This window comes from Balaenoptera borealis (genome assembly GCF_965194805.1).
Source record: "Balaenoptera borealis genome assembly, chromosome: 7".
Lineage (NCBI taxonomy): Eukaryota > Metazoa > Chordata > Mammalia > Artiodactyla > Balaenopteridae > Balaenoptera > Balaenoptera borealis.
In genome coordinates, this window is record NC_138864.1 from 96,812,091 (window position 1) to 96,823,734 (window position 11,644).

Here is an 11,644-nt window from a genome sequence, read left to right on the forward strand (position 1 = left end):
TGTTAACTGGTGACATCAGCAAACAAGGTAGGGAGAAAATAACGGTAACGGAGGACATAGATTGCAAAAGAGAAAGGGTTGGCAGCTCTTAAGATATAACAGGGGACCGGGATCTGAGTGCAGTGTTAGGAGGCGAGAAGTCATCTGCCTCCTCCCTGTGAGTCAGCAAGAAAGAGAGGTGTGGCCTCTATTGGTAAGAATTTCAAAGACGTTGTGGTCTTTAAGTGAAAGCAGAGTTTCAGTTCCCGAGGAAGTGGGGGAGTCATTAGAGAATAAGTTGAGGGTGACTGGGAGTCTGTTTTCAATGAACAGGTGTATCACAGGACAAGGTGGAGGAATGGGACTTCAGGGTGGATAAGATTGGTAAGAGGATGTGATGGCCCACGCTAGAGCTTAATGCCTGGGATTCTGATCCTAAAAGACTCTGAAAAAGATGAAAAAAGCAGGTGCAAGAGAGGTAGGCTTGAGGACATATTAATGATGGTGGCAAGTGAAGGCATTAGGTAGGGAGAATTAACTCATCCTCAAAGAACATACATTTCATCCAGACTTGACTACTGGTAAGAACCAGAACCAGCTCTTACAACTCAATAAGAAGACAAAATAACCCATTTTTTAAAAATAGGCAAAAGATTTGCATAGATATTTACCACGGAGATGTATGAAGAGCTAGCTAATAAGCACATGAAAACATATGCCCACACAAAGACTTGCACATGAATGCTCACAGTAGTGTTATTCATAATAGCCAAAAACCAGGAGCAATTTTAATGTCCATCAACTGGCGAATGGGTATATAAAACATGGTATATCTATACAACAGAATAATACTATTCAGTAACGTAGAGGAACCACTGATGCATGCTACAACATGGATAAACCTCAGAAACATTATATCAAGTTAAAGAAGGCAGACCCAAAATATTACACGTTGAATGATTCCATTTATGTGAAATTTCTAGAAAGAGGCAAAAGATTGAGACAGAAAACAGATCAGCGGTTGCCTGGGGCTGAGGGTGGGAGCGAAGACTGACTACCAGCAGGCATGAGGGAAGTTTCTGGGGTGTTGGAATTGATCTAAAACTGTATTGTGATGATAGCTGCACAACTATATAAATTTACTAAACATCATCGACTGTACACTTACAGTTGGCAAATTTTATGATATATAAATCATACCTCAGCAAAGTTATTAAAACAAAACAAGCCTGATGAAATTTTGGATGCTCAAGGCAAGAGTTGGGATTCTGAGCTTCTTGACAGCCCTGTACACACACTACTATCTCCACAAAAATACACGCATACTGCAGGGAGGTTAGCACTTCTTATAGAACAACTGTCACTCAGATACTTGACTAGAAATTTACACAGGCTTCTACTATAGATACGAAGTGCTATGTCTTTCTCCCTCTTATTGAAAGACACTATACTGTACTACATAAAGGGTGAACCTGAGTAATCCATACACTGCTGCTTTGGAAAATGGTTATTGATTGCATGGATAAATTTGCATAAAGTTTCATTTCCAGGACAGCACAATCTTTTGAATGTTGACATGGAACATTTCCAAAAGCATGTAATAAACCATATGTATGTTGAGACCTACAAGCAAAAACTTGCCTGTTTGTAGAAAGGTCTACTGTCTCGCAAATGCCCAGATGGAGTTCAGCTAAAGTCTGAATACTCTTGAAGCCCTTTTCAACAAAATTGGAGTGTCTCTATATGTGCAGTTACTCATACCCAGTATTGCACAGTGTCTCACACTTAGTACAAATGCTTCCATTAAAGTCAATACTGACTTCTCAGTTGTTCAACCAACTGGCTTTTTCATCCTGCTTCACCATTCTGCAGCATTTAATATCGTCAACTACTCCTCCCTTCCTGAAATTTCCTCCTTCTTTGGTTTCGGGGGACACTGTACCATCTTGTTTTCCTCCTGCTTTTAGGCTGTGTTTTCTTTACCTTGACAGCTTCTCTTTCTTCTCTCACAGCCTTACACACAACTCTCCCCCAGGATTTTGGTCCCCAGGTGTCAGCCTCTCTCAACGATTTCAACCATTCCCATCAAGGGTCCCCTTTGAACCTCTCTTCCTAGATATTTTCATTAGCAACACAAATTTACCATGTTCAAATTCTTTCCTGCCAACTGTCAATGCCTCACTTCTTTATTTCTATTAATGGTATCACCATTGTGCAATATACCAATTCTTCACCCTTTTTATTGTGCAGTCTTTAAGTTTTAAAGATTGCATACAGTTGTATATTCACCACCACCACAACCAGGATATGAAACAGTTCCATCATCCCGGAAAATTTCCTGTGCCTCTTTGTATTCAACCCCTGCCCTAACGCTGAGACCTAGAAACCACCGGTCTGTTTTCTGTCTGTATAGTTTTACCTTTTCTAGAATGTCATATAAATGGAATCATACAATAAATATGAGTCTGTCTCCTTCACGTAGCGTAATGCGTTTGAGAGGTATCAGTAGTATCAATGTATCAGTAGTTATTCCTTTTTTTATTGTGGCAAAAACATAAAATTGACCACCTTAACCATTTTTAAGGTACAGTACAGTAATGTTAACTATATGCATATTGCTGTGCAACTGATCTCTAGAACTTCATCTTGCAAAACTGAAACTCTGTATCCACTGAACAACTCCCCATTTCCCCCTCCCCCCAGCCTCTCTGGCAACCACCATTCTGCTTTATGTTTCTAACAGTTTGACTACTTTAGATACCTCATTATAAGTGAAATCATATAGTATTTGTGTTTTTGTAACTGGTTTATTTCACTTAGTTTAACGTCCTCAAGGTTCATCCATGTTGTAGCATATGACAGGATTTCCTTTTTTAAGGCTAAATAATACTCCATTGTATGTATATACCACATTTTCTTCATCCATTTATCTGTCAATGGACATTCAGATTGCTTCTGTCTCTTGGCTACTATGAATAATGTTGCTATGAACATGGGTGTGCAAATATCTTTTCTAGATACTGATTTAATTTCCTCTGAATATATATACCCAGAAGTAGGCTTGCTGGATCATATGGTAATTTTATTTTTAATTTTTTGAATACTCTTTTCCATAGCAGAATAATTCACTCCTTTTTATTCCTAAGTAGTATTCCATTGTGCAGATGTCCCACGTTGTTTATCCATTCACTGCTTGAAGGACATTTGAGTTCTTTGCTGTTTTAGGCAATTACTTATACGTAATTATAACTGCTGTAACATTTACTTAAAGGTTTTCGTGTGAACATAATTTTTTTTTTTTTTGAGTAGATATCTAGAAGTAAGATTACTGGGTTGTAAGTTAAGTGTATGTTTAACTTTATGAGAAGCTGCCAACTGTTCCACAGTGCCAGTATCATTTTATATCCCTAACAATAATATATAAGAGTTCTAGTTGTTCAGCATCCTCACCAGCATTTGCCATTTTCAGTTTGTGGGATTTTAGCCATTCTAATAGATTGTAGTGGTGTCTAATTTTCTTTTTAATCTGTATTTCCCAAATAACTAATGATGTTAAACATCTCTTCACGTGCTTATTTGCCATCCTTATTCTACCTTTTGTGAAACGTCTACTCAGGTCTTTTCCCCATTTTTTAAGTTTCAGAATTTATTTTCTGGGTTTTTTTTTTTTTTTTTTTAATTATTTATTTATTTTATTTATAGCTGTGTTGGGTCTTCATTTCTGTGCGAGGGCTTTCTCTAGTTGTGGCAAGCGGGGGCCACTCTTCATCGCGGTGCGCGGGCCTCTCACTACCGTGGCCTCCCCTGTTGCGGAGCACAGGCTCCAGACGCGCAGGCTCAGTAGTTGTGGCTCACGGGCCTAGTCGCTTCGTGGCATGTGAGATCTTCCCAGGCCAGGGCTCGAACCCGTGTCCCCTGCATTGGCAGGCAGATTCTCAACCACTGCGCCACCAGGGAAGCCCTCTGGTGTTTTTTAAATTGGGTTGTTTGTTATTTTACTGTTGAGTTGAGAGTTCTTTATATATTCTGGATACAGGTTCATGTTATCAGATATTTGTTTTTACCAATATATTTTTCTAGTCTTTGGCTTGCCTTTTCATTTTTTTAATGGTATCTTTCAAAGAGAAGTTTTAAATTTTATTGAAAATGTTATCAATTTACCAGTTGTTAAATTTTATCAATTTATCCTTTTTTTTTTTTAAATCAGTCATCAATTTTATACACATCAGTGTATACATGTCAATCCCAATCGCCCAATTCAGCACACCACCATCCCCACCCCACCGCAGTTTTCCCCCCTTGGTGTCCATACGTTTGTTCTCTACATCTGTGTCTCAACTTCTGCCCTGCAAACCGGTTCATCTGTACCATTTTTCTAGGTTCCACATACATGCATTAATATACGATATTTGTTTTTCTCTTTCTGACTTACTTCACTCTGTATGACAGTCTCTAGATCCATCCACGTCTCAACAAATGACTCAATTTATCCATTTGTTTAATCAATTGTGCTTTTTTATAAATTGTGTTGTATTTCAATTTACCTACTCTCGAATGCTCAAATTTGGCTGTGTCTATTCCTTGATTGCCTCAGCAGTGTGCCTTTCTATCACTTTTTATAGCTTATAACAATCTCTCACCTCTAATAACTGCTTTGAGCATCACCTTTGATAAAGTGAGGCAGAGATTCTTCAGGTGAGCTCACTGCTGGTGCTCAGATATTCAGAAAGACTTGACCGTTCACACAATAAGCAAGAACGGCAGCGCTCTCCTGCCTTGAAGCTTAAACTGACTTGTTTCCATCATTCTTTTTTTTTCCTCTTTTTTGATTAATTTTTATTGGAGTATAGTTGCTTTACAATGTTGTGTCCATCTTTCTTAACGCACAGGTATTGTACACCACCTTCTGCCTTTGTCTCTCTCTCCCCCTCCCTCTCCCGGCCCCCATCAGCCTCTCTCTTCTTGGTCAGCATCATTCTCCTCCTTCACTGCTCCTCCCCCCACCAGCCTGGCAGTCCAAGCTGTTATGGGGAGTTTGGAATGCAGACTGTTCGTGGAAACTGCCTCCCTCTCACCTCTTCTGTCCCATGATTCCTCCAACACTCCTCTGATACCCAGTTATTGTCCAAGCCCTATCATTCCTTATAAACTTATCCAGCTCTTTCTCCTTTTTTGCAAGTTTGCCTCCAGACATCCTATAGCTTAGGCTGTTGGTTAGGGAAACCTGATCATACACAAGTTATCAGCCTCTCAGAACTTTGGTTTCTTTATCCTTAAAACATCTACAAAACTGATTACATTACAGGGTTATTATAAAGATTAAATAAGACAATCTTTTTTTTTTAAAGGGCATGACACCCACCCATGTGTCATTCGATGACACGTACTCTTTCCCACCACTCTAATTCAGGAGTTCAGTCTCATAAGGTTCTGTGTTGCCAGTAAGCAGTAGCAGCCCTCACCTACTCCTGTTCAGAAACCTCCTAACTGGTCTCCATATTGTGGATAGGCTTCCCCTATTTGTCTAAAGCAGAGTGTTTACAGATGCAATCTCCTGGAGCTCGACCCCAGTCACATCCCATCGATTTCAGTTTAACCCACGTTCAACATTCAAAGACATGGTCCCCTTTCAACCTTATCTATCCGTCGTCCCTTCATCTACTCCACACATCAAGCAGAGTGACCTGTTGTCCTTATGGTTCAAAAAAACACACGACTTCTCTTACCCCTGGGCCCACTCCCTCCATCCAGAACACTCTTTCTGCCCTTACAATACACGTATCTATTTAACATATTCTCCCTGTTCCTCAAGACCCACTATACTGTCACTTTCCTCCTAAAGCCTTTCTCAGTACCCCACTCTTATCCCTTTGCCTTTTCACAACATTTGTACCTCTTTTCTATAATTGCTCTGTATCACAGTTATTAGATCTTATTGTTCTACATGACAGTTAATTGCATAATACTCTTAACCCTGTTAAATCAGCCTTGGGGCCTATCCAGTAACTTGAACAGTGACCTACTTGTGCATCATCAAGGGTCAGTAGATACTTGTTAAATTGATTTAAATTCTAATGCAAATTCTGGAACTTGAAGGTTAACACAATGAAGTTGTCAGAAGTGACTCATAAGATTTTTAGGCATTGAAAACTTTGACTTTGAAGGGCAAAGTTATCTAGTGCCCACCTAGGAAGGAGTTTGTTTTCTCTATTTGGATCAAGGAAGTCAGTGACCTTAAAGGGTTCTCGCACTCGGGCAAAGGGAAAAAGTCATTAATGGAGATTTGTACCGGCAACCACAGTGTCTACCTGGTTCCTTTCTTTCAGAAACACAAGCTTTATTCTCCTTCTTGCTGAGTATTACGAGCTACACTTGCTTCTCAATGTTATGTTTTCCTGCTCTGCATGTCTGATCTGTATTCTCTTTGCCCTCCGAGCTTCTTTTTTCTCAGTGCCTCATTCCTGCCCCCATGTGCTTCTTGGTCTGTGAGTGTCCTGGAAGTGTTGCTAGGGGAGAACTGATTTCCTGGGTCCTCGGTGACCCACACAGGCTGACTTACTCTCATTGTGTCATTCTCACCTTGGCACACGTCCAGGGCGAGATAATATGTATGACCTGATCTATTCCAAGGAGACTGCTCTAAATCAAGAAATTGCATACTTAGTGAAGTTTAGTAGACCAAGCAAGACCCAAGAGTCAAGAACTCTTAAATGTTTATCCCTGTGTGAATTCAGATTTATTGGGGAATTTTTAGCAAATCAGTCAACCTCTCTGTGTCCTTGTGATCATCCTGTAAAGTACTGTTACAGCTGTTTTATATTAATTTCCTCCTTTAACATTTTCAAAATATATTTTATTGAAATTCATTTTCAGTTGAGAGCCTTGATGCCTAGCAGTTTTATTACTTCTGATTTTTAATATGGATTTTTACTTTTACTGACTTAGACCTTCTCTTTTAACATTAACTTTTAGATAAGTTACATTTCTTAAGGAGTATTTACATTCATTTGGAAATCCCACACATTTAAATTTTGGAAGCCTTGTCTTCTTTTTTTTTTACTAATAATCTAAAATTGTAGTGAAGCTATTATAAAAAAGAAGGATAGAAACATTTTAATGCTTTGACCCTATAAGAGAGAACTTGGAAAATGCACTCTACAAACTACTGATGAAATGTTAATCATCATGTGGACTTTGAAAACTTTACATTTACTTGTAATCTAAACTTTATCCAATTCTGGTTTAAACGAGTCATAATTATGTAGCTTACTGATTGCCTTTAAGCAAGATTTTGCCCGTAACAGCAATAGTATTGAATACACTAAACCAAGTTTAGTTATGAAGACCTGCTGATCACCTTTCATATTTGTGTGGTCACCCTTCCCTCACCTGGATTCTCCCTTCCCTTGTTTGACCAGTGGTCCTTTGGCGTGCTCCTCTGGGAACTGATGACAAGAGGAGCACCACCTTATCCTGATGTCAACACCTTTGATATCACAGTATATTTGTTGCAAGGCAGAAGGCTCCTACAACCTGAATACTGCCCAGATCCCTTGTAAGTAAGAATTCCAACAGGACCTTCTGTAGCTCTTATGTTCTTTACTTTTACAGAAATACTTGCCTTCAGAGTCCTCACAGCACTGTTTCCTTTCTGAAACAGGTATGAAGTGATGCTGAAATGCTGGCACCCTAAAGCTGAACTGCGCCCATCCTTTTCTGAACTGGTCTCCAGGATATCAGCGATATTCTCTACTTTCATTGGGGAGCACTATGTCCACGTGAACGCTACATACGTGAATGTCAAATGTGTTGCTCCATATCCTTCTCTGTTGTCATCACAAGATAATGGTGATGGCGAGGGGGACACATGATGGATGGAGGCACCTGTACCAGCAGCCCCCTTCTGACAAGCATCACTGAACTGTCCAAACAACAGTCCACACTTTGTCCAATATTTTTTTCACTGCCTGGCCACTGAAAGGCCACCAGGTATTATTTGCTTTTGCCAAAATTGCACTATTATAGGACCTTATATTGTTATTTTAAATGACTGGATTCTACGGAATTTCTCATCTGACAAAGCATCGGAGCCAGAAGCTTGGTCCCACAGGCCAGTGACCAACAGCAATCCTGCAACTGTGATGACGCTCCTGTCACATTCAGGCCAAAACCTGAAAGCTGGGTTGAAATTTTTAAAAATCAGGATCCCACCTGATTTCATATGGGGAACTGAAGCAATGCATTTTGAGGGCTTCTTGATCACATAAAATTCAGAAGAAGTGGTAATGTCCAGGACAGACATGGCAGCCCTGGAACCAGGCCATTCATTTAGAATTAAAGTATTTCAAATAACTTTTATGTGTTGTATGAACAACACATTTTTTTTATTACTGGTGTTGTCATTTGCCCATTAGGTAAACATTCCCTTTTAAATTTTTGTCTACACATTCCTTTTATTGGAGAACTATCCATAGACAACACAGTCAACGTTTCAAAACAGCAAGACGTGAAATGTGTTTATAAATTAGTAGGAATATTTACATATGTACATAGACAACGTTAAGATTTTCATATAATAGCTTAGTCACAGTGAAATATTTGTCATTTAAAAATCAAATGTTTGAGAATGATACCTTTCTGACCTGGATGTGGACATTTACAAGTTTTGTCTGTTTTTTTGTTTTTGTTTTTTTTTAATGATGACTCTGAAAATGAAACAAGTAATTTGTGATGATAAATGTTTTTAAAGGTAACTCAGCATGTTTTTAAAGCAAAATACATCCGACTAAAACTTTATTGGTTCCAATCATGGCTCATAAGTAGAGCCGAGAAAGAATCGATGGACTGGAAATATTAGCCTCTTTCTCAGGTGGCAGCCTTCCACCCCACAAGCAATTGGAGACAATAAAATCAGGAGGAGTCCAGTTTTGCATTAGGACATGTTTTGTGTTAAGCAAAACATATTTTAGGGGAAAAAAAAAAAGGCAACTGAAAGTTCTGGCCATTTCACCTGGATGAACAGTTACTCTGGTCAGGACTTCTGTGATGTTTTGTTCTGTGGGATTTTGTGCTTACTACTGTATAATGCATGTGGCACAGTATACTCTAACTGGTTTTGTCGATGTAAACATTTAGAGTATTATATTTTTATAAAAAGGTTTATTTTTAATGATGTAAAAAGACTTTTGTTAGGCCACAAAAATACTGCACTGTGAACATTTCAGAAAAGGTATGTCGGACTTGGATTAATAACAGCATGGTTTTAAATGACTGTAAATAGTGATAAGGAAATGTACTGACTGCCAGTACACCCCACCCTCATTACATCATCAGGACTTGAAGCCAAGGGTTAACACAGCAAGCTATAAAGAGGGTGTGTTATGCTAAAACCCAATAGCATAGAGTTGGGCTCTTGTTGCGAGAGAGAGTGATTACAACCAAAAGCTCTTTGACAATGGTGGAACTTACCAGAAGACACAAGGAATTGTACTGCAGAGATACTCCAATTCAAATATCACTATTTCAGAAGTGTAAAGAGTAATACTGATTCACAGAATATTGTAAATGATGGATGAGGAAGAAAAAATCCACTCTGCAGAAAGAAATAACTGTCTCCACCGATGTCAAGAGAATGAATACATCGAGAATAGCGCTTATGTAAATCAACCCATCAACAAGACTGCACACCTGTATATATGCTTGAGAAAGCTACAATGTGAAAATCATGTTTGCTATTTATAAACGTGTCCTTAGGTTAATGTGTCTGGACAGATTGTGGGAGTTAAGTGATTCTTTGAAGAATTAGATACTTGTCACTGCCTATACCTGCAGTTGAGCTGAATGGTACTTTGTATGTTAATAGTTGTTGTTCTGATAAATCGTACAATTAAAGTGATGTATCATCTTGTATACTGAGTTGGTTTTTGCTAGTCATGCCTGATTACCTACTCCATTTACATAATGACAGAGGAAGCCTAAGATTGATTTCACCTGACTGTACCAACTCATCCATTTATGAGAGTCTTAGTGAAGTTAATGCATAGACATCTAAAAGAATTTGCATCCTTGAATCTCAGGAAGTCTGTCTCTCTAAGGGTGGTTCCCCCTGCGCTGCTGAATTACCTAACATTTCCCTGACAACCTTTCAACTGCTAGAGCACCTGGCCCCTACTTCAGCTTGATCCTCTTCTCCAGCAAGGTGCATTCTTGGACCAGAAGACATGACAATGGAGCTGCAACCCCACAGTTGGCACAGAGATACCTAGTTGGGTGTTGGAGGAGAGAGACCTTCTTACCCCCTTAAAACTACTCTTTTCACCTACACGGGTTCCAACTCTTCAGGTGCCCCCAGGGACTAGAGCAACTACCTTCAGGTTATATCCATGAATATTCTTGTAACGGTAAAGGGATTCAAAGGTGAAATTTCAGTCATCTAAGCTTTGGGGCAGTCTGATTTTTTTTTTAAAAAAAAGGTCCGAGTTTAAACTAGTGCCTACAAAGTATAGTGGGGGCTGATTCTTTAGTGAAAGAGAATTTAATGCCTGTACCCAGTCAAACTCCCTCCCCTCCAAGAGATGCATTTCCATAGGAAGTTCAATCAGATCCTATGCCCAGAAGGACAAGAACTTGTCCTCTTTATATCCCAAGTGTCTGTCACTTTTTTAGCATGTCATCAAACAATGCTCTACTGAAACAGGATTTTCTTGTCTTCAATCACTTTAAGCCACCACAGATACAGAGTTACCTAGGTAGCTCCCATGATGTTTGGTGAATCACTGACATGGAGGGTGGAAGGGAATCTTTCTATGGAGAGAGGGATAAAAAGATGTCCCTTTGCAAAGTTTTGCTTGATGCTCTGTATTTTTAATTACCACAGGATTTTTCACTCCACAGTGCAGGCATCAATTATATTTTTGCTCTCTCTGACCTACACAGGAGATTGCATCCTTAAAGAAATATGGTGAAGGGATACAAAACCTGTACAAGCACATTAAATGTTTAATTGCTGATGTCTTGCACTGTTAATTTACCCAAGTTAGTTCAGGAAACAAGTTAACATTATGTAAAAGAAATTAATTAGTATTTAATTTAATTCCACTAATACTTAGTGAGCATCTGCATATGTCAGGCATTGTACTAGGTAATGGGGATTTACAAATAAACAGTCTCTCCCAACCCAAGGAATTTAATTGAAGAGACAAACAATATTACACAGTTAGTGAATATTAGAACTGTGCATTTTCTTAGATCTGTAAACCATCTTGAAGAGGCTTCACAGTTTATAATTGGAATTTTGTAGCTTTGACCCCTTGACCTATTTCTCTCACCCCCTCCTCCCCTTTGGCTACCACCAATCTGTTTTCTGTATCTATGAGCTCTTCTTGTGGGTTTTTTTTGTGGTTTGGTTTTGGGATTTTTTGGGGTTTTTTTTAGAGTCCACATATAAGTGAGATCATATGTCTTTCTTTGTCTGACTTATTTTACTTAGCATAATGTCATTGAGGTCCATCCATGTTGTAGCAAATGGCAAGATTTCCTTCTTTTTTATGGCTGAATTATATGTATACATATAATTTTCTTTATCCATTCATCCACCAGTGGACACTTAGATTGTTTCCATGTCTTGGCTGTTGTAAATAATGCTAACATGGGAGTGCATATATCT

The 11,644-nt window shown here is 38.9% G+C and overlaps 1 protein-coding gene across 2 annotated transcripts in view; it reads left to right on the forward strand.

The window, feature by feature from the left end:
* The window catches only part of MET (MET proto-oncogene, receptor tyrosine kinase), a 126,032-nt gene extending 116,147 nt beyond the window's left edge, over positions 1-9,885 (forward strand). For both annotated transcript variants that reach the window (XM_082399977.1, XM_082399976.1), the window contains 2 exons: positions 7,398-7,534; positions 7,640-9,885. In XM_082399977.1, the coding sequence (XP_082256103.1) occupies positions 7,398-7,534; positions 7,640-7,850 (348 nt within the window). In that variant the 3' untranslated portion in view covers positions 7,851-9,885. The remainder of the gene's footprint in view (positions 1-7,397; positions 7,535-7,639) is intronic.
* The last annotated feature ends 1,759 nt before the right edge of the window (positions 9,886-11,644 follow it).